This window comes from Passer montanus, unplaced genomic scaffold, assembly GCF_014805655.1.
Source record: "Passer montanus isolate IOZ18808 unplaced genomic scaffold, ASM1480565v1 scaffold39, whole genome shotgun sequence".
Classification (NCBI taxonomy): Eukaryota; Metazoa; Chordata; class Aves; order Passeriformes; family Passeridae; genus Passer; species Passer montanus.
Window position 1 is genome coordinate 55,324 of NW_024368707.1, and position 27,971 is coordinate 83,294.

The following is a 27,971-nucleotide window of genomic DNA, read 5'->3' on the forward strand; positions in this document are numbered from 1 at the left end:
TTTGCATGAAGGGCCTGCAACAAATGGTAAGGGAAGGGAAGGGAAGGGAAGGGAAGGGAAGGGAAGGGAAGGGAAAGGAGAATAGTGTGAGATCTAATGAAAAGAGGAAAGCTTGTTAAAGCATCACTTCTTTTAATAGGAGGGGAATACAGTGTGTGTGGGAAGTTCAGAGACTAAATAATTGATGTAAGATTATAATACAAATTGTTAAATGTCTGAAATTCGGTGAGTTACTGATTTTAAAAATTGTATTTAAAATAACTGTGTAATTCCTTGTGTAACTGGTAGAGAAACTGAGATAGAAAAAGGGGGGAAATGTAAATTCTCTCTGCAAATATGAAATAACTGAGTGATGCCTGTACAAATGAACAATTTTAAAATTCACTGCTCAGTCCTGAAAGTTTGTAGAGATAAAAAGAGTTTAGAAAGTACTGTGTGATACAGCTTCACAGATCACATAGTTGACCTGCCTGGATTAAAACAGGGCAGTAAAATTCTGCCTGTGGAGAGGAAGCAGTAAAGGTGTCCATGAGCCGAACTTCAGCTCTCAATTCAGGGTTAGGGGAGTCAGCATCTTCATTGTGACTGTACTGCATGGTCCTAAGTTTGCACTTTAAAGCTGATTTGCATCTCAGAGGCAAGTGTTTTTCTTGTGGTCAAAAGTCAAATAAAAATTATATGGTAGGGGAGGAAAGTCTGATGATAACTATGTAGAAAGCTTTGCTTTAGTGCAGAGCTGTCCATAAGGAAGAAAAAAGGCCCATGGCTTTTTTGTTGACTCATTATTATATATAGCAGAAACTTGAAATTCAGGTTTCAGATTTAAGTTGAAAAATATAGGGAATATCCAGTGTGGTCTTTAGTTGTTGTAGAGCTTCTTAGAAGTTTTAGATGGTTTAAAATACATTTCACCTCCAACTAAAGAGAATTGACTGAGTAGGAAAATCAGTCAATCAATTCTTCCTAGTGTTTCTCAGGCATTTGAGTTAGATTTAAAGTCTGAATGTACATCACATTTTGTCTCAAAACTAAATGTTGTTCAAACTTTGAAATTTTCTAAAACTTAATCATTAAGAAAAGAGGGAGAAGCTGTAGAGAGGGGAAGGGGAGTAGTCAAAAGATTCAGACTATCTTTATATGCATTATGAAGAGAACAAATACTTCTTAGGCAGAATGCCTCTCAGATAGAAAGAAGGCAGCATGCTTTTACAGGACCTAATGGGACTTTAAAATGCCCTCATGACTCAGAAGTAAAGAAGTTCTTGTAAGCAATTGAAATGATTTTGTTGGTATTGGTTTTAATGCATAAAAAGGAGACATTAGGCTGAATTTATTTAATACAGCTCTTGTATTTGGACACACTGATTTCACCAGGAATGAGCATGTCTGTTCAAAGTTTTCCAGACGTTATTTTTACACCAAAAAAAAAAAGCCTGAATGGAAACTTGAGGGAAGACTGCTTTGCAAACAGAAAACATTTATATATGGGGTTTTTTTTTAGCTTGCAGAATAGCTGGACAATCTTTCTAAGTATCTTCCAGAAATTCAAGATATAGAGAAAATAATTATTCTGCTTTGGTAAAACCTCTTTGCATTAGGAGTGTCTCCTTGGCAAAAGAGAATATGGAAGAAAAAAGGTAGTGAGGTCAGACATTCTTATTTCATTTGCCCCCTATTTTTTTCTACTAACTGGTTGTTTTCTTTGACTGTTGAAAATAATGTATTGATTGCTCAAATTGGCTTGCCTTTGAAGTGGAGGAAAATATACCTTCCTCAGAGGGAATCTTCAGAGTGAAAAATACCACTGTCTTTTGGTTTATTATATGCAGTTTAGTATATACAAAGAAAAGTTTAAATTAGTGTCATTTTACTTCAGGGGGAAAAAAAAGTAAAATTAAATTAACTTTTTAGTTTGATTGCATGTGATTCACATGAGTTATTGAAGTCCTAGCAAACATTTTCTTCACAGTTCTTTCCTGACGCTCTCCTGCATGCCAAAAACTTTGCCACATACTTGGAAAGCCCAGGGCAGAGGAATATCCTGTTGCAGACATGCAGAACGTGAATGAGACGGGGCTGGATGTGCAGCCTGTTTGTAAAGGGGGAACAGGCAGGAGTTTATCCTTTTGGTCAGTCTCAGCAGCTCCATTTGATTCATTTTCTTCCATAATAGATTCCTGTGCTAGAGACATCCCTGTTCCCAGGTTTGTACCATGCCCTGCGTTGAATCTGTTCCCGATCTGCTGCTTGGAGGCCAGTAGGACAGGAGAGACTATTCATGCTGCAACTAACACTGTTTATATTCAAAGCTAATTAAAGCTTCAAAGAAAAGGAATGGCATTCTTGTAATGCAGGGTTTCCAGGACTTTCAGTGTATGCCTTGGTAAAGCTTTGGGAGACATAAGCTCCCTTTTTAATGTCTATGAAAAAAAGCAAACAGGAGAACGTAGATAAGCAATGTAATAAGAATAAGAAAGTAATGCTGTGCTGTGTGGAAAGTGGCTGGTTTGATGGCAGTGGCAGTTGGACCCAAGTTCCTGCCTTAATAGTGGGTGTTTGGAGAATGAACTTCTTAAGCTGTGGAAGAGTAGATATTATATTGTATCTCTAGGAAAGTTGTAAATAGTAATTTAACTTGATTTCATATGCAAAGCTGGAATTTTTTATTTTAATTTCCTGATGTCTGCATTTTCTGACATCAGTAGTAGTGCAACATGCTAATCCCAGCAGTTTCCTTAGAGCTTTAACAAAAGAAAGGGGCCGGGGAAGAGAAAAATACACAATCATTCATAAAGCTTAAAAACTGTGTTACCTTGCAAAAAGCTGTGTATTTCCATATCCTACGCCATTTGGCTGTCATTTCTCTCTTTCACAGATGGTACATAACTCCTGGGTGGAGTGTGAGAATTCCTCCTTGCAGAAGACAACTTTGATATTCTGATAGTGTCAGCATTTTGCTCTGACATAGCAAGCAGTTAAATTATATTATACTTTGTGGAACTAACTAAACACACATCCCATTGATTCCAAATAGCTTTTCTAAAATTAATTGCTTTTGAGAAGTAGCATTGCAGAAGTAACACCGGATCATTCATTGCAGGATTGACATTATGGCTTTATACAAGAAAAAATTTGAACTAATTTCTCTCATATAGATTGGCTTTGTATATATTATCTTATATTAGGAGGCATATTCTATAACTGTAGCTTGTTTTTTCATGTTAAGTCATATCTACTTTAAGACATTTTCTTTTAAAAAACAATAGCAACCTTTGTGTTGGATAGTTACGAACAAGTATGATTTTTTTGACTATTTTTGTTTGGTTTTTTACTTGTTTCATCAACTCATTTGTGAAAAACAGAATACTTGGTACAGTTTTATATATCATTAGCTATTCATATGTTTTTTACTTCACCACAATTTCTGTTTAGTTTTGGAAGAAGTTCTATTGTATTTAAGGCTTCCAAAAGGTTTCACTGTATTTTGTCTCCAGATGATAGACCCCATACCTAAATATATTTGTTTATATGAGTGATAAAAGGTTCCTGATAAAAGGGTCCTCTCCCCATGCTCAAAGGAGCACAGAGGAATAGGGAAAGGTGGGGGAACCTCAGTGACCTAACAGACAAATAAGTGTCCTGACCCAGCTTCTCCCAGAGCTATCACAGGAGTGTGATCAGTCTGTGGGGTGGGAATGAACCCATTAAGTTAAATCAATGGAAGTGCTCTCTGGGACACCTTTCAGATTGAAGGAGATTATTGCCAACAGGAGCATGGTATTTATTATGGGATATAGGGGAGATAATCTGCAGAATTTACTGTGGGCTGTTTAGGGGAGTAACTGTATGTGTGGAAAGGGAGTATTGAGTGAGAAAGTAGAGAGATAAGGGGCCAGTCACATACACCAGCTGCAGGCATCATATGGCTGTCAGGCATCTGATCACCACAGTCTATCCTATCTTCTTATTAAATTCCATTTTTCACTAGTTACCTGGGTAAGGGGGCTTTGTTTTGTGTGTGTGTGTGTGCATGCACATTTTTTATATTTATACACCAGCAACTAGAGTTGAACCACAGGTCAGAGTGGGTCAGAGTGGCTCATGAGTCAGCACTACCAGCAGCTGGAGATCATGGAATGGATGAAAATCAAGTGCTAGCAACTCAAAGTGGACCACAGATTATAGGATCTGTGCATCTGTGATGCAAGCAGCTGGAGTGAGTAAGCTTGTATTAATGAGTCTGTGATCTCTACAGCAAGCCAGACTGGCTTGATATTGGAGTTTAGTGGGTTGGGAAGACGGGGAAAGGGCAGAGTCTGGAGCAGGAATGAGACACTAATTTAAATGTGTATGTGTCTCTATGAGTGAGACAAATGGAGGGGTTTATCTAGTGAGGGAAGAACTATCAGGAGGTCCAGGTCAGCTATTCTGGTCACCATAAATTCCAGGGGTTCTTTGAGAGTACTGTCTATGTGTTGTGTATCTCAGCGCACCCAGAGACAAGAGGATCCCAGGGCAATTCCTGGGTAGGCTGAGTGGCAAAGACCACTTGGTGGAGAGATGCATAGAATAGCAACCTAGGGGAGCAAGCACCCAGGGCTAGTTGCTGGGTAGGCTGCACCCTGAAAACCAGTTAGCAGGGGATCTTTAGCATGCCTCTGTGTGTGTGAAGGAGTGTATCAGTGAGTGAGCCTGTCTGACTACTCAAACCAGAGTGAGGCTGTGAGCTTCAGGTGCCAGCAGATGGAGAGAGCACAGATCCAGAGGTCAGGAGGCTAAATCTCAAAGGACGGTTATTGCAGAGATCCGCATTGTATACAAATGCATATATATTTCCCACTAACAGACCTTAATCCTGACCAACCAGAAAGGGGAGCAGGATGAGGCCATTGGTGGTGCTGTTTCTGTCTGCATGCCTGGTGAGTGCTTCTGTCTGTGTTGATCCTTGTGGCTGGCCATTCACAGGTGTGCAGTGCCTGCATGTGTTTGTGTGTGTGCCTGTTGGGAATACCCACCTAACCCTGCTATTGGTTGTGCCTGGGGCCAAGGAGATGCAGCAGCCTGGCTTGTGTGACTTTACTGGATCTTACAACTCCTAACACTATTTTTGCACAAGCCCAGGGAACGCTTTCTCTTCCCAGCATTCTTAGAGAGCATTCACACCCTTCCTTTTTCACACTTTTTCAAGGAATGATCGTAAAAGGCAGAGTAAGCTCAGAAATGTTTCATTTCTTTTCAGGTCTGTTAAGCGAGCAAGTTTTGCTGCTTGGGGCATTCAGCTTCATAGCAAAGCAAACTCTCTGTTACCTTTTACCATAGTGCCTTTTGCCTTCTATCAGTTCAGTGTACATTTGGATATATTCAGAATTCAACTGGACAAGGTTTGGAGCAGCCTACTGTAATTTAGCCTGGCCTTGAGCGGGGTGTTGGTGAAGATGACATCTGTACCTCCCTTCCAGCTTGTTTCATTCTGTGATTCTGCAGTTTTAGTAGCAGATTCTCATCACACAGGTAAAGGGATTCTTTTCCTCTCTTCTCAGGATCAGCTCTCTTGTCTGTGGCTGTAGTTTGCAAGGCTTTGGTTGTATAATTCCCTCTTGCACCACTGCACTGTTAAGACACCGAGGGCAATGTCCTTCCTGTTCAGTCCAGAAACTGGGCAGTCCAGAAAGCTGTTAGGCCATTTCTGCCTCCATGAAGGTTGTCTAAGGGTCAGTCATCCTTGGGTGAATTGTCATCCTCTTGCATCAGGGGATCAATTTGTCTGTAACACAAGCACTTAGTAGTCTTGCTTGAAAGTACAGGCAGACCAAAATGTGAAGATTATTAATGTGCCTGTTCTGAACAGTCTGATCTATAATAGCTTCCGGCCTCTGCCCAGTTTTTCTGGATGTTGTCATTACAGCATAATGACATAAAGCATAATTGCTTTGTTATGTAAATATAGAATAGTACTAGCTGAAGTATTTGGGATTTTTATTTCACCTTCTCTGGCTGGCAAGAACTGAGGATACTCAAATGAGAGTTTAGATTTTGCAGAGTATAATGAACCCATTTGACTCTTCTATAAAAAATGATGTTGTTTTCTTTTTTTAGTTTAGGGAAGAAACATATAGGAGAATCTCTCATCAGTTGTTTTTATCTTCCTTGAAGTAAAATAACACTTACAATATGAAATTGCAATATCATTCTTCAAAACTGAGATTATACCAGGAGTGAAAAAAGAATTGTAGAATTGTCATAATTTCATGTGTTTCAAAGCCTCTAGGTTGCTCAGATATCTTGCCTATTCCTCATTTTTAATAAAGAGTGGACTGTTGCTCCAATGATACTCTGAGATACCTCAATCTGTGTTGCCTCTAGCAGCATCATGGGCTGGACTGAGACTGAGTCTAACCTGATGTGGCAAGACCCTTGATTTTGAGCCATGTTGAAAGGGTATAAGCCATTTTTCTTCCAAGGTGGTAAATTCACCTGAACAGATCATTTCTATCTGCACTGAAGAGCAGCAGAATACTGGTCTGGCCTAGCACAGTGAAAATGTGAAGTACTACATCAGTCATCAGTGCTAATAAAATGTCAGAGTGAAGGCTTATACCTGTACACATTCATACTCTTAAATTATGAGCACAGCCATGGGATTGTTTGGCCCATGCCAAATAATCTTATCACAAACAGTGTTTACACATAGGTCAGGGATTAGGATGGACTGAGGACCATTCCTGGGAAGTGGTTTGGGTGCAGCTGTGCACTTCTGTGGGGTTGGAATTTTTAGCCATGGGAACATGAGCCATACTGTGCCTGTTGTCTGCCTGTTGTCCTCAGAGCTAGAGAGCAGTTTAACAGCTTGTTAGATTTATGAGTGTGCATGCAGCTAGTGGATGTGATTCCAGGCATACAGCCAGTAGGAAAGGGAGGAAGAACAAAAATAGTGGCGGACTTTTGGCCATAGGTTGAGAAATGAGATTTATACACACAAAATTCTTGTGTGCTTTTCTTATTTTTCTAGTGGTTTCTGACTTAAAGTATTCACTGTGAAAGGGACAGTTCTGTCTGCTTCAGGCTGCCTATTTCTGTTTGCTTGTAAAATACTCACGTGCTTGGTCAATACTACCTTGCTCACTGGTGAGAAGCTGTCTAGAGAATATGCTTGACATGGCAGAGCACAGGCTGCTGAGCAAGTCTTCTCCATTTCCTTTCTTCTCCATTCCTTCCTCACTTCCTGTATGGCTTTCCATGCCCTGATTAACTTCTCTCTATTTTCTAGAGTTCTTTCTAGAGTTCTTCTAGAGTTTCCATGGAAGCATTGTGCTTTGGTAGATGGGAGATTCAGATCTGCTTAGGAAAAAAGTTTCTTCTGTGTTGAAAAATAGCCTTGTGTATTATTTCAGCATATCAAGGCTATGTCTGGGATCCCAGTGGCAAAATAATACATGATACTGTGCAATCTCTGTGCCAGACTGTGCAATTGAGAATGTAATGGGCGTGGGGGAATGCCAAGTTCCTCCACTGCTAGGACAGCCTAGGGAGTACTGTGCCTCAGGGAGGCATAGGCCTTTTGCAGATGTTGTGCTGCTCAGAGGAGCTGTCAGAGCTGAGCTATCCTTAAGAACTGAGCAGCTCAGCATTTCCTGAGGTCTGTTACATAATTTTAGTGTGGTTGTACTTTAGCTGTAACCTGTAGTTCTTTCCAGTTTTGGCAAGCCAACCCTGGTATTTTGCGCTGCTTTTGAATCAAGGAGCTGCATCCTCAGGAAGGTCTGAAAAGTATAAAATGTCCTGTAGGAATATAGAAAATATAGTTCAGGGACATCAGTGAAGGCTGAGGTCTGTATAAACTTGCTCACTTGATCATGTCTGCTTTAGGATGAGCCTAGTCTTTCCTTTCCAGTGATTAATGTGGAGTGAATCACCAGGTGTATTGGTAGGGATAGTGACGTAAGCAATCCATAACTGGAAATAAAAACCATTGAGGATATCTGTCCTGCATAAAATGTGGAAGAATCATATTACTAAACCCTTGCAAGGTTTAATAATGGATCATGAGCCTTATTTGTAAGTAAGCTGGCTGTTAGGTTTTGAGTTGTATTTTTTTAATCTGTTTTTTGCAGGTTTTTTTTTTTTAAGTAATAAAATAGAAATATGAAAATCAAAATAAGCAAATAAAGCTTCCCAGAATTTAAGAAAAGCCAATTGATTTATACAGTATATATCAACACATGTAAATACCTATTCAGCTGAGTCATTTTCTTATTCTGTGTCCTAAATATACAGAGTGAAGAGCACATGCTTGCATATCACAGTGGTCTCAGACCCTGACATTCTCTTTTGGAGAATATTATGTTTATAGTTTCTACTGTCAAAATCTCTTTTGTGTTTCTTTGTACCCAAGCAGAGAATAACTGTCCAAGAGCAGTCAAGGCTGATATCTGTCTCCAGTTGTAGATTCAATAACAATGGAAATGCAGACTAGTTGTGGGAATAAACTAGGCCTGTGAAGTGCTGCATGTACCTTACTCTTGAGCAGTGTAATAATGCAACAGATTATTTCATATTGGGATTCCTACACAGGCCTGCAGTGTAATTCCCAGCTTCAGAACAAAATTAATCCATTACAGGATCAGCTGAGTCATAAACTCCCAAAGAAATTTCGTTCCAGAACTGGGAACAAACATGCTTTGTCCTTGTGTCCACATTTACATGTGCAGATAAAATGGGCAACCATAGTCCTAATGGGACTAGCATGCATTCATGTAGCTCATCTCATCACCTTTTCCTTTCCAAAAAGAGAGTGGCCTCATCTGAACTGCTGATTATGATAACTCTGCACCATCCTGTCAGTGTGCTTATACTTTGCCTGGGAAAGTCTGGTGAGAATATTGCCAAGCAAATTGAGACTCATGAGTTAGCATGATTATGTGCCCAGTGCCTCTGCCTTTGTCTTGGCGTTTCTTAATTTATTAGTATGGACATAACCTGTCATATTTAGTCTCAAAACATTAATGTTTATTTTTGGTGTATGGAAGTCCTCTACAAGACAGTCTTGAGAGGAACAGATAAGATTTTAATCTGACTTGGAATAGCACAAAAAACTTTTTTTTATTTAATTTTTTTAAAATACAAACAGAAATACTTCTGGATACAACTCAGGAGACCTCAGAGATTGGCTGGACTGCACACCCTTCTGATGGGGTAAGCATTTCCCTTGTCCCTCTTCCTGACTCTGTGTCTGCTGGGAAGACATGCATGCATCTGATGAAGAAAGGGGAACTGTGAGACTTGCTTTACAGATTTTGTATATATGAAGAATTTGAACACAATGTATTTTGTAAAGCCAGATTGTTAAGAGAGAAGGGTGCTGAGTGGGATGCTATTGCCACATCCTTACCCTATTCCTTCACCTCTGCTCCAGAGATACTAAAGAGTTCTCCAGGCACCCCTCCATATAGAATAGAATAGAATAGAATAGAATAGAATAGAATAGAATAGAATAGGATAGAATAGAATAGAATAGAATATTTCAGTTGGAAGCCACCTACAACAATCATCTAGTCCAGGTGCCTAACCAATTAAGGGCTGACCAAAAGTTGAAGCATGTTCTGAAGGGCATTGTCAAATGACTCTTACGCACTGACAGGCTTGGGATATTGACCACGTCTCTAGGAAGCCTATTCCAGTGTCTGACCACTCTCTAGGTAAAGAAATGTTTTCTGATGTCAATTTTGAGCTTCCCCTGAGGCAGATTTTAACCATTCCCATGCATCCTATCATTGATCTCAGGGATCCCTCTCCAATTCCCCTCCTCAGGGAGCTGCAGAGCAAGGGGGTCACCCTTCAGGCTCTCTTTTCTCCACATTGGACAAACCCAGAGTCCTCAGCCACTCCTCCCAGGACACACCTTCCAGCCCCTTCACCAGCTTTGTTTCCCTCTTCTGCACAGATTCAGAGACTTTCCCACCCCTCTGAAATGGTGGTGCCCAGAGCTGATCCCACCTCTGCCCAGCTATTCTCTGTGTTTGATGCCCCCAGGACACAGTTCGTGCCCATGGTTCCTGCCCAGGCACACCCTTCTGACTCTCACTGAGCTGCTGCTGCCCCCAGCACCCTCAGCACCCTCCCTGCAGGGCACTCAGACACTCCTGTCAGTTAGTACTTGTGCCTGCTGTTACTCCATCCCAGGTGCAGGATCTGGCACTTGTTCTTGTTATGTTTTGTGCCATGAATAATTGCCCAATGCTCCCATGGTGTACAAACATTTCAGTTGTGCTCCTGAGCTCTCCGTGCTCCCAGGAGCAGCATACATGATCCCAGCTGGCACTGCTATCCTAAATCTATGCCATGCCAGCCCTTGGGTTTACCTTCAGCTCTCCTGGTGGTATGCCGTTCCTTCATCAATTATAGATTAAATCTCTCAATCCGTCCCTCCAGTTTATGAACAAAGATACATTTCTTCCATTGGGATGGTGGATCCTGTCATGTCCCAACACACCCTATGTCTCAGAGATTCTTCAGTGGTTACGAACCCAAGCATTTTGGCAGAGGCACCAGTCCTGAAGCCAGTATTGATGTCTTGGCATCATTTGTTTCTTTCAGATGTGCCTTACTGCTACTGAAAAGATTGAGAAAAACACTACCTGTGCTCCTGATTTTTTTTAACATTTCATCCAGAGCCCTAAAAACTCTCTTGATAAACTTTGCACTTTTTGTTGGGACATTATTTGCACCCATGTGAAAAAGCAGGTGTGGCTAGTAGTCTAAAGCTGTACTAAGCTCTTCCATCATCTGGTGACATTGCTAAACTGGGGCCCAGGGAGACAGCACTTGCCTGAAAAGATGTTGTAATCAGTAAAAGGGTGCTTCTGTTTCACACAGGAGGGAGTCACTAATGACCATAACTTGCTGTTGTTTCTTCTTGCCAAATGGTCCTAATGCAGATCTTACTTTGAGAATTTGGTTGGTCACCCCTTCATGAGAATCCTTGAGGAGGTTCCTTTTCTTCTATCTCATGATGCACGTCCTCTGTCATACCCAGGGCCTTGTACCTGTTCTGTAAAGCTTTTTGAGAGGGTAGGTTTTGTCTTACAGCTTTGTACAGGAACCTGCTTCCACCCTTCCTTATCCCTTGTGCCTTCCTGCAGCCACAAACCAAATCTGGCTCTGCCCCTGTAGTGGCCATGCTGAGTGGTTTATGTGCATAGGATATTCAGAACACAGCTCCCACTGTGGTAAAGTTAGGTAGAAGGGACTTCTGCTTTAATGTGTTCTCCAGAGAACAGTGTCTTGTTGCTCTGTCTCATTTGTTTGTGTCATTTGTTTTGTCTCTGGAGATGAGAGAGGGGAAAACAGGAAGGAAGAAAGTGTGACTCTCGCATTTTAAGATTTTCAGTGTTGTGTGACCAAGCTTGCATCATCTATGTTTTCTGTCACAACAATTCTTATTTCAGAGCTTTGACTGCTCTTCTTTACAGGGTCATACTCTGTCTAGAATGCTCTGCTGCACATAGCATCAACAAGTTCAAATCTTGTCATAGACATGGCAAGGAGAGGGGGAAGACAAAGACCTGTCCTGTATTTTTGGTGCCATTGAATACTGAATCCATTTTTTTTATTTCTGTTTCTTTTTTCTCCTCTGTATCCATTGTAGTGGGATGAGGTAAGTGTCCTGGATGACAAGAAGCGCCTGATCCGAACCTTTCAAGTGTGCAACGTGGCTGAACCAGGTCAGAACAACTGGCTGCGCACTCACTTCATAGAGCGGCGTGGGGCTCACCGCATCCACGTCCGCCTCCGTTTCTCCGTGAGGGACTGCGCCAGCATGCGCACTGTGGCCTCTTCCTGCAAGGAGACTTTCACACTCTACTACCACCAGTCAGAGGCTGACATAGCCTCTCAGGACATGCCAGAGTGGCATGAGGGCCCGTGGACCAAAGTGGATACTATTGCAGCTGATGAAAGCTTTTCCCAGGTGGACAGCACTGGGAAGGTGGTCAAGATGAATGTTAAAGTACGTAGCTTTGGGCCACTCACCAAGCATGGCTTCTACCTGGCCTTCCAGGATTCGGGAGCGTGCATGTCCTTGGTGGCAGTCCAAGTCTTTTTCTACAAGTGCCCAGCTGTGGTGAAAGGATTTGCCTCCTTTCCTGAAACATTTGCTGGCGGGGAGAGGACCTCACTGGTGGAGTCCCCGGGGATGTGTGTACCCAACGCTGAAGAGACAAGCACAACGGGGTCCTCGAGCGTTCGGCTGCACTGCAATGGAGAAGGGGAGTGGATGGTGGCCATTGGACGGTGTACCTGCAAGGCTGGCTACCAGCCTGTGGATGATGAACGAGCCTGCCAAGGTGAGAGAACTTTTTTCTCTCTTCCTCTTAGGCAGCCATTTCTTCATTGGTTCTCTGTGTCAGCAATATTTGGCCCTAGCCAAAATTTCACAGAGCTGGGAGAGTAAATAATTTCTCACAGAGATTGCCTTGTAGCAGCCTCTTTTCACACATACAGCTCCTCAGACTGGAGTTGGAGTGACCACTTGTCATGGTTTAGGAATGGTGTTCTCCATATTGGTATTGCCACTAAAACCATGCTGCCACTTGCTCCCCCTCCAGTTGGAAGCACAAAAGGCAAAGATCATCAGTTATGATAAGAACAGTTTACTAGAAACAGAAATGAGATAATAAAATGAACAGTAACAACAACGATATTAACAACAAAAGGTGTAAGACCAATGATTTACATGGGAAGTGACAGTAAACAAATACTGATCTGATTGGTTCTTTCCAACACAGAGAAACTCCCAACAGAAAGGAATGCCCTTTTCCTTGGAGTGTGAGTGCCTTCCCCCTACCCCTGTCAATGATAAGAGGTGGTGTAGAGTAACATCTGGTCCTGGTTACACCCTCACAGCCATGCCCGCTCCCAGCTAATGCAAGAGATTGTCCTTGCCCCGGCCGAAATCAGGACACCACTGCTTGCTGCTAAGAAAATTGTCGGAAACTCCACTCAGGCCTTAGTTACAGCTGCCACCAGAGACAGCCTCTGAGGGTACATACAGAACTAGCAGGAGCTATCACTAGCCAGATCTATCACAATTCCACTTCCTTACCAAGAGGCAGCAGCATTAGAAGGAAGATGCCGCATGGAGGAGAGCTGAGCCCAGACCTAATACACTCTCTGTACTAGTTACTTTGGGCCTTTTTTCTAGTGTATAGCAATAAAATAAAAAAAGGGGAAAGGGAAGCAGCCTGGTCACGATACAGGGAAAAATGTGGCTCTGTGAGCCTGTCCTGACTAGAAAAATCAGTCATAATGGTATCATCATTACCAATAATGTACTCTCTGCCCCAGGGCCAATGGTATTTCTGTGATAAGTTTGTAGGAGGAAGTAGAGTACATTATGTGTCACCCAGAAGTGGTATTGGGCTAATAAAATCTGGCGAAGCCTGAGCACCCAGACTTATGTCATGACTGCGTTCCTATCTCAAGCTTAGGACAGTCCATTAGAGCAAACTGCTTATGTTGGTTGTATAATTTGTGTATTATATTCTTCTGGTGCATTCTCTGTTTTAATCTGCATCTACTCAAATCTCTCAGCAGTCTAAAATGTTGCTGCACTACACTTAGTAATCTAAAAAATAAATGTCACGTGGAACACAGTTCTGGCTGCAGACAAAATTCAAAAGTTGGATTTATTCAAACAAGAGTTCCGTTTGGACATGGAACATACAAATACTCTGGTCAACACCAGATTGCAAATGCAATGAATAATTAATGTTAATATTACCTTAAATTCCTGCTGCATGAAGTGATTTGGGTCATGCAAAATAGCTTTATTAAAATACAGGTCGTTGTACTGGAGACTAAAAAAAGCAATTAAAATTGGTAAGTGCTTTTCATTTGTTTAAACTTTGAGAATAATTGAAATATGTGTGCCTTTTTTATCCTGCTCATTCTGAGAGAAATGTAACTACATTCATTTATTGCTGCTTCAGAGACAGTAAGCTCTGACATAGAGCAGCTCTGTATGGCACTGAATTTGTTGTCTGCATCAGTAGCATGACTAGGTCACAGGCTAAATAAACTGCCAGTCAGTAATTTAGTTTCAGATAGTAGTCTTACGTAGTCAAAAAAAAAAGAAAGAAATTTGGCTTGCCAAATAAAAACAAGGAATTTTTTAAAATATCTTCCATTTTTCATAGTATTCAGTGAAAGCTGATACTTCCTTGCAGCCTCATTGTCAAAGAAGCTGGAGACAGATGATAATGGTTAATATTGTAAGGAATAACTGAAATAATGACAGTCTATCAAGCTACAAAAGTCAGTTCCTAAAATTTATGTCCCAAGATTCCTAGAGCAGCCAATGACTACCAAGTATTAATCATAATGTTAAAGGGTATTCTTTCCTCATGTTTCTTGTAAACTTCTCTGGCTTGGTCATCCTTCCCAATCTCTTCTCCTTTCTAACATGTTGCTGGCCTGTCTGAGTGAAGCCACATTCAGCTTGTGTCCCCTTGCTTGGTGTTCTCTGCGTGGAGTCCTCTCCAGCCCTTCTCCTCTATGCTTGTGTTCTCCTTTTTTAAGAACAGACGTCTGTCCTGATACAGAGCAGCCACAGTGTTCTAGATGAAACACAGAACAAAAGCAATAGCTCAAGGGCAGATTTCTACTGCTGATAATGCAGAGAGGTGTTCTTAATAAGACTGAAGAATCAACCAAGGATAAGAAGAAGCAAGTTTACTTCTTACTCTTTGGTAGAAGAGTGTGTGGGCATTGCCTTCCCCCTCACCATATGCAAGCCTGTGGAGTCCTTCCTGGACCAGCTGTTATCTTTTTATTTAGAACAACAAATCTGCCAAGAGCCATTCTGAGCAGATAGATAGAAAGCCCTTTTTCCCCCCCCCCTGCCCCCTATCATGATTTAAGCTACTTTCTTTCCTTATTTTTATAAGAATGCCTGCTCTGTGTTACTATATGGCAGATTTCTCCAGCTAAATAGAAAAGTGAAACAGCAACCTTTAGCAAGCCCTTTGGGTGATGTGGGGTGCAATCTGTGTGGGATTCACTTCCCACTTTATCTGATTAGACTTGTCATGCTGAGCAGTCAAAAAAGAGAATGGCAGTTTACAAAGGAAAAAAGAAGGTTGGGACCTTCATTCTTTTTCTTTGATGTATGTACACACAGGGTGCCTTGCCATGCAAAATCATATAGTATTTAGATTACCAGGTGCTTTTGAAAATAATATTTAGAATTTATGACTGGGACATTTAAAAAATCTTTTTAAAAAAACAATGCAGACAAAAAAGATAAGAGGAATGACTGCACTGATGAAGTGCTAAGCTGACTTCCAAATAAAGAAGGACAGAGCTGTGGACAGAGCTGAGCTGATTAGCCATGTGTGTGGCGCCTCTATACAAACATACTTAACCAGAGGCAAAAAACACCAGCCAGAAAGAGGAGGAAGGAACAAGTTCGGAGTGAAAAGCTTTAAGATGAACTTGAGAGGGGGAGGAGAAAGGTGTTGGTTTAATGTTTGTTTTTGTTTTCTCATTACCCAAATCTATGTTAATCAGCAATAAATTAAATTTCCCCAAGCCAAGTCTGTCTTGCCTGAGACAGTAATTGGTAAACAAGCTCCCTGTTATTTATAACTTCTTTACCTCTGCCCACAAGCTTTCTCATCCGATTTTCTCCCTATGTCTTGATGAGGAGGGAGAATAAGAGGGTGGGCATTTGGATGTTTACCAAGGTTAGCCATCCACATGGCTGCTTGTTCTCTCTTCTTTCAGTGGATGTTTGTTTCTAAGAGTATTTAGCAAGCAAAAGGTCTGCCTGTCATTGGTGGTAGCTGTAAGGATTCCATAAAATTGCCAGTGTCCTTTGGCTATATAAAGTCCCTTCTAATTGCAGAAGGAATCACATCTGTATTGCTGATAACTACAGGAGCAAGCAACTGTACATGGAGCTGTTGGAGGTCTCATTTGGAAAGAATATTGCATGATTATTTTTGTGTTACTGAAAAATGCCCTTTCTCATCAGCTTGGATAAACCTTTTTCAGTGTGTGAGGCTAAAAGAATGTTAAGATTTATGTTAAAATAAAAGATTTGATAGTCTGCTAAAAATATGCACATACTAGTAGGAAAGGAAAAAAAGAGCACAACAAGCTCTTCTTAAATTTTAATCATGTAAAGGATGCTTCGTTTGAAACCACAGGATACTTTATGTTGCAGGGACTTGTGAAAGTCATCTGCTCCAACCCCACACTCAAAGCAGGACCAAATTGAGTTAGGTCACTCAAAGTCTGTTCTACTCCAGTTTTAGTTATTACTGAAGGTGACGATTACACAATGTCCCTGGTCAAATGTTCCAATATTTGACAACACCCATGGTGAAATTACTTCTTCCTACATAGAAAAAGATTTTAGTAAGATGTAGTAAAAGGTTATTACAACTTGTGTCTGTTATCTCATGTTCTGCCACCTCATGCCTACAGAGGTGCCTACACCTTCTTCATATCCTCCCATTAGGTGGCTGATGACAGCCGTAAGCTCCTGCCCCACTGCAGCGGCGGCGGCTGACCTGTAAAGTCTCTGGATGACTCAGCAAGCTGCGGCCAGCACCGCCAGCAGCACTGGGGGGCACTCTCTCACTGGAGGACTTTCCTGAGAGAGCGCCTAAGGCTTTCGCCTTTAGATGCGAGGATCCACAGAGCAATGGAGAGGAGCGAGGCTGCAACCCGCAGGAGGCGAAAAGACAGGGCCACGACAGCACGGGAAACAGAGATCTTTATTCAGGGAAGGTCGCTGGTCGTGGACCAAGATTGGAGCCCGGCAAGGTTTTTTAACACAGGAACAATAACCAATCCAAAGCGAGATGGGTGGGGAAACTGAACAACAGACAGGGATGGGAATCCAATGGGAGGCAACTATGGGTGGAGCCCTGGTCCCTGATCCAATCATTCGATGGCCAAGGTAGAAGGTTCTGGATGGAAAGGAGTGGCCACCGAGTGACGGACAGGCAACCAGGGAGGGGTCAGGGAGGCTACAATATATGAACTGGGAGGAGAACAGAGTGAAGGACTGATGGACGGGGCAATCGAAAGGAGAGAGAGAGAGAGAGGGAGGGAGTCTGGGCAGAACCATTCACAAAATAGGGGTGATAGGGACAAACCAAAATGATATAACACACCCCAACACCCCACAGCTTGCTCTGCTTCAAAATGAACAAACCCAATGTCTTATCCTCTCCTGGGTAAGAGCCTTAATTTCAACGTAAACTCACAGCTGGCAATAATGTTTGGTGCCTTGATCTAGATTACCTTTTTCAATTTTTTTTTTCTTCCGTATTGCTCCTTTCATCAGCTTCTCCAGCCTCCTGCTACTTGCACGTACATTTTCGTGCTTTTCAAGTAGTTTGCTTCTTTTCCTGTATCAAGTGCTTGCTGTCTGCTCATATTCTGTCCTACCCTGCCCAGATCTTTCCTCTTACGTTTTTGCCTTTTTTTCCTCACACAAACCATTCCCTGGCAGTTCTCCCACATATAATTAGCCAGTAATTGCTTCAGCTCCACCTCTTTTACCTAAAAAATCCCTTACTCAACTGATCGCCTATCATCAGTTAAGCAGGAAAGAGTTCTTATTCACTTCATTTATTTTATCTCAGTTGATTTGATCCTCTTCTTTAAGACTCAAAAGACATACTTTTCTCTCATTGTGTTTCTTTCATTTCGTCTCTCTTCCCCACCCAAACAGTTATAGTAACTGTGAAACTCCAGATCAACCCAGGCCCCTATTGCATCACTGTGCCTGGCTTCTGTTGCAGGCTGATCCCACCTTACTCAGAACAAGATGCAAGATGCACAGTAGCAGTCACTGAGGAATAGCCTGGCCCAGTAGGAATTTACTATCTCCATAAGCAAGCCATAGATATATTTATGGGAAAGGGAGTGGGGAAGAAGTGTTTTATCTAAAAGACACTACAATTTTTATTTTTATTTTCTAGTGTGTCTTCTGCATGCTAATTATGCTATCTTTCTAGCATTTTGAGAAATGTAATGTCTAAATGTCTGCATCATGATTCTACAATATTACTGGTTTCTAACTCCTTTCCATCATCCTGCCCTCTAAGTGCCAAACTCCATTCCTTTACCTAGAGTCATTCTCATTTGAGGTCCTCTGTATCTCTGCACGTCCAATTTTCCCTAGGCCTCAAAATCATCTGTTCCCAGTTTGACTCCAGTTCCAGCTTTGACACTGTTCATTTTCAATGCTCTCACATCTAGTTTATTTATACTTGCTGCCCCACAGTACACCTGGGACCAGAACTCCTATGCAAGAAACAGATCACTTGTCTCAGTCAAGAAGAGAGCAATTTTATGCTCTTTTAAATGTCTCCTTGTGTCTCAGTTCAGTTCCAAGTCATAACTGCATACAAAAAGTCAGTGTCACCTGTATCACATTCCCTAAAGTCACTGCTGGATGTACCTAAAGCTCTGGTGAAGTTCCCAGCTGCCTTCCTTGGTCCTTCTCCTCTTGTTGCATTTTGCTTAGTTCTCCAAATATTTCCTGTCTTGTAGTATTGCATTTTATTTAAATGGTATGCTCTGTCTCACCCCTCCAAAATGTATGGTATTTCCCAAGCCTGTGGTCCTGCCCTGAGCCATCCTGTATCTGTAATCCCATTGGCACAAGTCTGATTCCGCGCCCACTTTCAATCTGCCAGCCGCTCTCTTAGCCTTTCCCCCCTCTTAACCTTCCTACCCTCTTGGCCCTTCCCTTCCCTAGGCTCCCCCTCCTTCCCCCTACCCCTTCCCCCCTTTTCCCTCAGTAACCATGCTATTCCCGGGGATGGGACCCCCAATAAACCCTCATTTAATCATCACCCTCGGAAGCCGTGTGGAGTCTCCTTGCCTGCCTGCTGCTGCCAGCGAACTCACAGCCTAGGGGGCTCTCCGGGGACTCCCCGGGGTGCCCCTTGCAAAACGAACCGCAACACTCTCTGCCCTTACTGTCCGAGTGAGCTTTTTAATGCCTCTTTCTCTACCTCTTTGGTTCTTGGTCTGTCCTCTCTTCGTTTTCTTTACCCCTCTCCCTACTGCCACTCTATGATTCCAGCACTTCTCTCTGCTGGTTTTGCCATTTGTTGTTGCTAGAAGTCTGTCAGAAGCTGCTGCTCTGGACTCCTGGGTGGAACTTGTCTCCAGTGAGCAGTCAGGCAAACACAGGCAACACAGGGGCGAGCATTGTAGGGGAGCTGAGGAAAACTGGGTCAGTGTCTGAGATGAGCTGTGCCCAACTGAACTGTTGTGGCATTCTGACACTGTGCCAAGATATGAAAAATGACTGAGTCAAGCTGAGGGAAAAGCGCTTGCGCACACCAAACTCTGCCTTCTCCTTTCATAGTAGGCTTGACTTGATGGGAAGTGGCAGCTTGCTCTGCCCTCTGAGGTGCTAGCTCTGCAACCCTCTGTCCCTGCATCCGGTATTGTGAATCAATCAGAGCTAGATCCATATTTTCTTGGAAGATCCTGGTGCTGGGGGATGATAAGTTTCAGTATTGCCAGTGACACAGCCTGTGGCTTAGCTGGTGTTCATGTTTTGTGTGAAGCTGTTCTGCAGGAACACGGTGGAGGTGTTTCAGGAGAAGCCACTCTTGTTCAGGCTTTCTCTGGGATGGTCCTGAAGTGGTAGTGTTCACTGAATGAAAACATACTGGTCCTGGTGGCAGCGCACCTGCTGCAGTCTGAACATTTGTTATGACTGTCTCCAGTGAGCACAGTCATCTGCAGAGGCTGTAGGACCATGGCAAGTGGACCTGATGCCATGATCTGCAGTAAGAAGGGCATGGAATGCAAGGTAAGCTCATTCAGAAACAAATGAGAGATGGATTCTGTCTGTGTGTATGAAGACAGCCCTAGGCTCACTGTAAGTGCTTGAATAAGAGGAAGTGTCTTTTGCCTGTTTAGATTGCCAGGGAATTTTTTTCACTTTCCTCCTGACTTGACTTTCGATATACTATTTATAGTGACTGGACTGAGGCAATGCCAGGAAAAGCTCCATGTCCTGGGAACAATTATTATTGCTATCTGTGGGCTAAAGTCCTGAGTGCTGTGGGCAGCCTATCTTAGGCAATTTTGTAAAGGGATAAAGGTGCTTTTGAATGGAAGCAGCTCTCTGACTAGATGCAGAGGCAAGGTTCAGGTGGAAGCAGAAAGTTTGTGGTGCCTGCCTTTGGAAGCCATTCTTTAGCTTCTTGTAGCTTGAGGCCCGTTAGTGTCTACTTTATTTGGTCCGGCCATTTTGACAAAAATTACAGATATAAAATATAAGCAACAATAAAATTTAGGCCATAGTATTATTTTTCCAACTATATTTTGTTAGGAAGGTGAGAGAAATGTGAATCATGTTTAATCACTGTAAATCTGCTTTGCTTGCAGTATGTTATGTGATTTCATTTTGCTGTTTTTCTTCTGGAAATAGAAATACCCAGGGGCAGAATGAGAGTTTCAAAGCATGATTGTTTCTCTGTATCTGCCATCCCTCCTGGAAATAACAATGTGAGATTATAGGTTTATGTAGTAATTATTTTTTTCACTAGACAATAAAAAATAATCACTGTGGAGAGATCTTCCCTCCCAAGTTGCTCAGCATTCCACTCCACAGTTCTTCAGGTGCAATTTCTGTAATGTGAGTGGAGCTGGGCAGGTGAATCTCTTCCTTATTGCTTTTTTTTACACTTTCTTGTCTTGTTTAAAGTCTTTTCTCAGGCCCCTCCTGAGAAAAGATTGTCAGAGGGAACCTGACAATCCTATTATCATTTCACTTCTCAGCATCTGAAATGAGATGTAGTCTAATGTCAAGAACTTTCCATTCATTGTTCCTTGTCCACCCCCCCGCAATCATGTATGTGATGAGTGATCTGGCAGTGAGGCAACCAAGGCCACAGGGCTCTATCCACACATTTTAATTGGCTTATGTTTAAGGGAAAACACAGAATAGCTGAACTTGGAAGAGATCTGTGGAGTACACCTTAACCCCCTCCCTGCACAAGCAGGGTCATCTCTAGCAAGTAGCCCTGCAGTAGGTCCAGACTATAATTTTTCTAAGGAAGGAGACTCTACAACCCCTCTGGGTAACCTGCTTCAGTGCTTGGTCACCCTCATGGTGAAAAATTGTTTCCTTGTGTTCAGAGGGAACCTGCTGTGTTTCAGTTTGTGCTCTTCACCTCTGTGCCTGTCACTGAGAAACAGTGAAAAGAGCCTGGTTCTGTCTTCTTCACTTCCTCCCTTCAACTATTTGTGCTCATTGATGAGATTGCTAGAAACCTTCTCCTCCCCAGGTTGAGCAGTCCCATCTCTGTCAGTCTCTCCTCCTGTGGGAAATACTCCATCCCCTTTATCATCTTTACGGCCCTCTGCTGGATTCTCTCCAACATGTTAATGTCTCTAGTGTACTGGGGAGCTCAAAACTCAACATAGACTCCAAGTGTACCCTTACCAAAGCTGAGTAGAAGCCAAAGATCATCCTCCTTGCTGCAGAATTCCCCGAGGTGTCCAGGACCTAGAGTTCCTAAAGGCTGGTCTTGCTAGTAAAGACTGATGTGAAGAACTTGTCCTGTGTCACCCAGCAGTCGACCCACATTTTCTCCAGTCTTCCTTGAGCCGCTGAGAGAAAACTTAGAGAAACCCTTCTCGCTTTTGACATCCTGTGCCAGATGTGATTCCAGGTAGACTTTGGCTTTCCTAGCCATGTGTCTACATGTTTGGACAATGCCTCTATGTTCCTCTCAGTCTACCTGTCCCTGCTTCTGCCTCCATACCCTTCCTTTCTGTGCTAGGAGCTCTGTTCAAACATGCAGGCCTGTTGGCATTTTTTGCCTGAATTTGTGCTTTGTTGGGATGGACTGCTTTTGCACCTGGAAGAGGTAATCCTTGCACATGAACTAGCTTTTTTGAGTCACTCTTCACTCCAGGGCATTATCCTGCGGGGCTCCTCCAGATCACCCAGGTGGTCACGTCTGCTGTCCTGGTGTTCAGTGTTGTGAGCTTGCCTTTTGCTCTGGCCACTGCACTCTGGATCTTGAACTCCACCATGTCATGGTCACTGTAGCAAAGGCTACCTTCAGCCCTCACATCACCAGTGAGCCCTTCCTTGTTTGTGAGCATCAGGCCCAGGGGGGCACATCCCCTCATTGCCTCCTTTATTGCTTGGGTCAGGAAGTAGTTCCCAGTCCTTTCCAGGGACTTCCTGGAACCCTTATGCCCTCCTCCAGTACAGTAGGCTGGTTGTAATCCCCCATGAAGATCAGTGCCTCTGAATGGGAGGCTAATTCCAGCTTGTCAGCTCTGAGCTCCATCCAGTTTTTCACAGGTAAACATCAGAAGCCATCGGAGATGCACTGGTGTAGCCAAGACATCAGTCTACTCTGGTCTAGCACATAGGACGTGAGCATATTGCTGAAATTTGTTTCATTGGTGGAACAGCTGCAGTGAAGTTTTGTTTCTTCAGTTTACTCAGCTCTAGTGGAGTGCTTATTAACGAGCCTATGTGGCTGCTTCACTCTGCTTAAATTAAATAAAGGACAAGGGAATATTTGGCCTGGAGATGTTTGAAAGAAGAGGTGTAAATGGCTGTATCAAAATCACTTCATAAACAGGCTAGATTCCTTCTTAAATGTGGTTAGGCTTTTTGGATTTTTTTTTGTTTTGTTTTTTGGAGTTTTTTTGGTTTTATTTGTTTTGTTGGTTTTTGGTTTTGGGTTTTTTTTGTCTACTGCTAGTATTTGAAGTTTTTCTCAGAAGCCTGCTACTTTACTTGGTGGAAGTAGTCTTCTTGTTTAAACCTGTAATTTACTGTAAAGTCACCTCCTCTCATGCTGTCATTACTCTTGAACCTAAATAAAAAATTCTTCATTGAGTGACTCTTACAGTTCTGGGATTGCACTCAAAAATAGCTGTGGCCTCAGTGAGTAAGAGATCTCTTAGGTAGCAAGGAATCAGCTCACGAGACAAAAGGCATGGAGTCATGGGCAGTGCTGGGGGAGAGACCAGTAACCTACTTTTGCATATGGTTCAGATGTGTAATGCCAAGCATAGTGCATGGACAGTGAAATTAGATTTTGTGAGGCAGTTAAGAAGAGGTGTAAGTATTTGATCACTAGTGTTTGTTACACATACCTGTTGCAGAGTGTTGTCCCTATAGCAGTGTACTGCATCAGTGATATAAGCAGATAACATTGTTATCCATTAGCTGACACCGTATTCCTGTCCAGAGGCTTGTGTTCTTGCTCTGCGTGTTGGTTGGTTTTTACAAGCAGGTTTTGAATGTTTATGGTTACTTGGAGTGTTTGCCCATAACATGGATGAAATCTTGCATGGCCTTTTAAGCAGTAGAGGTGCTCTTACTTACACAGACTGCCCTTCTTTACTGAGGTGGTGCTGCACCATTTTGTTCCATTGCATAAAGCCTGTAGCACTGCACTTGTGCTTACTGCCTTTGGCTAATTCATCTACAGTGTGTCATCTCTGCAGACCTCACCCCTGCACCCCAGGCTCATCATCAACTTGCCAGTAGACTTTGAAGAACTCTGTAAAAATAAATGTTTAACACAACATGTTTATTTTAAAATTAATTGTATTTACTAAATACCAGACAAATTCTTCGTTTACAGCTTTGCTAGCTTTCCATATGATTTGCAATTGGGCTAAAGGTGAATTTACCTGAAATATTTTTGCACTGTCCTTGTAGGGTAAATATGGTTTTGTACTTCAGGGGTAAAGTCTGTACCCACTACAGATTTCCCTTTAGCATCACATATGTGGCAGACATTACCATTACCTGTTCATTTTCATTATTGTGACTAGCAGCAAGGTGTCCTACTTGATATCAGGCTGTAATACTGAATGAAAGAAAATAACCATTCTGTGAGGTCTGCCTTGACAAGTGGAATGAATGTGTCATTGGTTTTAAGCTCAACAAAAGCTCAAGAAGGAGTTTGATGCAAGAAAAAACAGATGAGATAAAATTACTTTTTAAAAAGCTAAAGACAGTCACATTAAGTTCAGCATTCTCGAACTTGAAATAAATAAAGATCCCTGAAATTTTGGTTGAATGACTTTGCAGTGTGTTGGATGAGAACTTCCCATTCATACTACCCGTAATTTCAGTACAAATGCATTTGCCAAGAAGTCTGAATATGATATCCTACATCTGTGGCTGTTAAGAGAGCTTAAAATTGAGTGAAAGGTGTATAGATTATGAAGTGGATAAAATCTTACATACTCTTTCTTGTCCATACAAACATATGAATGTATCTTTCTGTATGGGAATAATTTGATTTTCTGCTGGATAAAGGCCTGAAGGCAAAGGCAGCTGCACTTTCTTAACCATCATCCATCACATGAAAAATTACAGTCTCTTTTCCCCCTTTCCAAATGGCAATGTATCACACACTGAATGTTGTCATTTTTTGAGTGCTGGAAAGAAACAGAGTTCCCCTATCTAATAGCTTTCATTCAGAGTTATTGCAGTCCCCTTTATGGTCTGGCCTGTTCTAGGACTTAGCACTTTTATCTGTGTACATGTGGAGGTTGCTCTGTGCATCCAAAAAGAATTTTGACAGAGAGGATGAAGTAATACAAGAGGCATTAACTGAAGGGACTCCACAGATGTTATTGGCTGTTATTTCTGGACTGTGCCTGTAGCCCCAAAGGGAATTGAACACACATTAATCTGACTTCATATAACACCTCTATACAATATTCTTCTCTTACTTGCTTTGCTTTTTTTAGGTAATTTTTTGCTATCCTCAAGCCACTGGAATATTCTGGTTACAATAACTGCTAGAATAGTTCTGCTCTCAAGGGTGTCCCTTATGTCTTTTGACATCAAATATGTATCTGGGGTCTATCTGAAAGTTTCCCATTCCCTGGGTATGGAAATGCCCTTTATTGTGAATTTAATGAACCAAATATCAGCTGCAAATGAACTTTCACCTTAGCTTGTTAGTTCATAAAATCTAAAAGAGCTGCATCTAATTTATATAGAAAATCAGCTTTAGAAAACGTACATAAAAGTTGTAAAAGCTGTATCCTAGCACTTCTATATAAGGTCCAAGCACCTCCTATTAGGCATCTTTGCCAAACCTAGAATGTGCCGTACTCCCATATTGTTAATAAATTACTTTTTCATTTTTCATTTTCTTTCCCTGTAGGATGGATTTCCATCCTTGTTTCAGCTTGTTGCATATACATGTTCGTGTGCATTTGCAGATTAAATTTGACTAATTAACATACTTTTATCCATTATTGGGAAGTTTTCAGACCTACAGGAAGAAAATAGGACTGCCAGTCTTAGTGTCTGCTCTTAGTTTTAATGCAAAATCAGCAATGGTAGTGTATATTACTTTAAGCAATGAAAGTTTTGTAGGCAGCATAAAAAATCCAGTTTTGTGGCTGTGTAGGGTGAGGGGAAGGAGGCGTTGGTAACTGTTTGATATTTCGAGACAAATTGCTTGGCTGGGCTCCTTGGCTTCTCCAATTTAAAAGCTCTTTGAGTGAATAAGAAGACAATTATTTGAGGTGGCCAAAGCTGTCTCAGGACTGCTTGTCTTTCATCTGCTGGTGAATCAATTTAAGCCCTTACATACAGAATAAAATAAACTGTTTTGAAATTGCAGCTTGGACAAAATATGCTCCATAAAGAACCAAAACCAGTAGTAGCTCTATGCAATAACTTCTCCCAGCAGTAGGAGCACAAGTTAAATGTAAATAAGATTACAGTGTTTCTGAAATTTGAATTAATTATTTTCCTGCTTTTGCCTCTCTATTTTCCTCCTTTTAGCCTGTGCCCCTGGTTTCTTTAAAGTATCTGTGGGAGATGACCCCTGCCATCTGTGCCCTGCCCACAGCCACGCTCCACTGCCGGGTTCCCGGGAATGTGTGTGTCAGAACCGGTACTATCGATCTGCTTCAGACAATTCTGATGCTCCCTGTACTGGTAAGTGTTTGGATGAAGTGTTTGAAAGCAAGAAGGGCAGTTAATGAGAGAGAATGTGTCCAAATGATTTGGGGAGAGTTGCAATTCCCCTCTTCTCAAGACCTTTGAAATAACCCAAAACTTCTCTTTGCTCCTGCACCTGACTAGAGTGATGGTGAGAATGAGGATTCTTGGGTTTCATTACAACCTTCAGAGGGAAATGTTCTGTAAATAATGTTTTCCTTACCCCTCCCTGATACTGAGCTCAGCCTCTCTGTCCCTCCCTTCCCCATTTTGTGTCTGTGCCCAGGCTTGGCAGTGCAATTCTGCTGCCTACTTCTATGTTTCTGAACTTTTCCCTTCTTAGCTGCAGTGTCTTGTCCCATTCTCATGCCCATGGCTTCTTCTCACCCTCTGCATTTTCCTCCTCTTCACCATCTCTGTGCCATCAAGGGAAGTGTTGGATGCACAGAATGGGCAGTTTTTCAGCCGTCAGAGTTTACCTCTGATGCCATTGAGGAATGTGGCTGGCACCAGGAATAATTGTAGGCAAAATTGATGTCCAGTTCCTGGAACAGATGCAGCAGGTTAACTAAAGTCTGAGAAAGTTCAGAGATACTAGGTGCCAAGGAGAGAATTACAGGTCTCAGTAGAGATAAATCTTTACTAAGCTTGTGTAAAGTTTAAAATTTCAAGGGATTGGCACTTCCCTAAACAATGGCTGTTCTTTTAGGGAAATTAAAAAGCCACACCCTTGAAACAAAGACTTTTCTTTGTAATTTTGTTTGTCAAAAATGTGCTAATACAGTTGTTCCTTTGTTAATGTGTGTGCTTGATGTAGCAAAGAGTATGTTTATCTTACCTTCGCCCTAAGAAACAACTGAAGAAGAGTAAGAATGAGACGAAGAAGCAACTTGTTCTTCTGTTCTTTTCCCTTTGCTTTGCATCTTCCCTTCCCTCACCTCTCTCCCATTCTTTCCTGGGATTTTGATCCTTCGTTCTTCTTTCTAGGCATCCCTTCTGCTCCTCGTGACCTCAGCTACGAAATCATTGGCTCCAACGTGCTGCTGACCTGGCGCCTCCCGAAGGACCTGGGCGGCCGCAAGGACGTTTTCTTCAACGTGATCTGCAAGGTGTGCCCGGCGGGGTCGGTGGGGCCGTGCGTGCGCTGTGGGGACAGCGTGCAGTTCGAGCCGCGCCAGGTGGGGCTGACCGAGAGCCGCGTGCAGGTCTCCAACCTCCTGGCCCGTGTGCACTACACCTTCGAGATCCAGGCCGTCAACTTGGTCACTGAGCTGAGTTCAGAAGCACCCCACTTTGCCACCATCAATGTTAGCACCAGCCAGTCAGGTGAGGACACCCCTGTCTTGAAGTTTCTACTTTTCTCTCTCTCAATTGATTTGCTTTTATCTTTTGAATGCTGGAGTTTTGTCTTTTTACTTGTGTCATGTGCCTTTTCTATCCTGCTCTGCTAATTCCACAGTTTCACTTTTGCTCTTCTCATTTCTGCCTCATCTAAATGGGCTTTCCATTCTTGCTTCTTGGCAGAAAAACTCAACTTTAGCAGCTGATGTGATTGTTGGGGAACAATCTGCCCTGGAGAAATTCCAACGAGATGTGGTGCTGTGGGTCAGATGAAGCACATTGTTTTATTGTGCAAGAGAGGGGACACTACCAGGGTTTGATGAGGATTTCGTCATCAGTTTGCCAGAGAAGCTAATAATTTTCTCTATCCTCTTCTCCATGTCATCATCTTATTTTTCCTCTTAATAAGAAACTTTTTTTTTTTTTTGCTCTTTACATGGTAGAAATATTAAAATGTATTGTGCAGTTATATTCAAAAATGTCGTGATCCTTGTAACTAGGAACTAAACTGTGGGGATGACTAAACTAACATACTAATGGGTTATGTGGGCAGTCAGAGGAGTTCTGTTTCCTGTAAATATAATTTACAAAGACTGGAGCTGGAGAGAGACACATACATCCAGGCATAGAGTTCTGCTAA

General features: G+C 42.3%; 1 protein-coding gene across 10 annotated transcripts in view; it reads left to right on the forward strand.

Moving 5' to 3' along the window:
- Positions 1 to 27,971, forward strand: part of EPHB6 (EPH receptor B6) — a 67,451-nt gene that overhangs the window by 20,006 nt on the left and 19,474 nt on the right. For 7 of the 10 annotated variants that reach the window (XM_039718115.1, XM_039718110.1, XM_039718111.1 and 4 more), the window contains 4 exons: positions 9,128 to 9,192; positions 11,645 to 12,341; positions 25,832 to 25,987; positions 26,978 to 27,316. In XM_039718115.1, the coding sequence (XP_039574049.1) occupies positions 9,128 to 9,192; positions 11,645 to 12,341; positions 25,832 to 25,987; positions 26,978 to 27,316 (1,257 nt within the window). Of the gene's footprint in view, positions 1 to 4,855; positions 4,920 to 9,127; positions 9,193 to 11,644; positions 12,342 to 25,831; positions 25,988 to 26,977; positions 27,317 to 27,971 lie in introns of those variants that run through there. The other 3 variants (XM_039718117.1, XM_039718116.1, XM_039718119.1) reach the window with 3 other exon arrangements.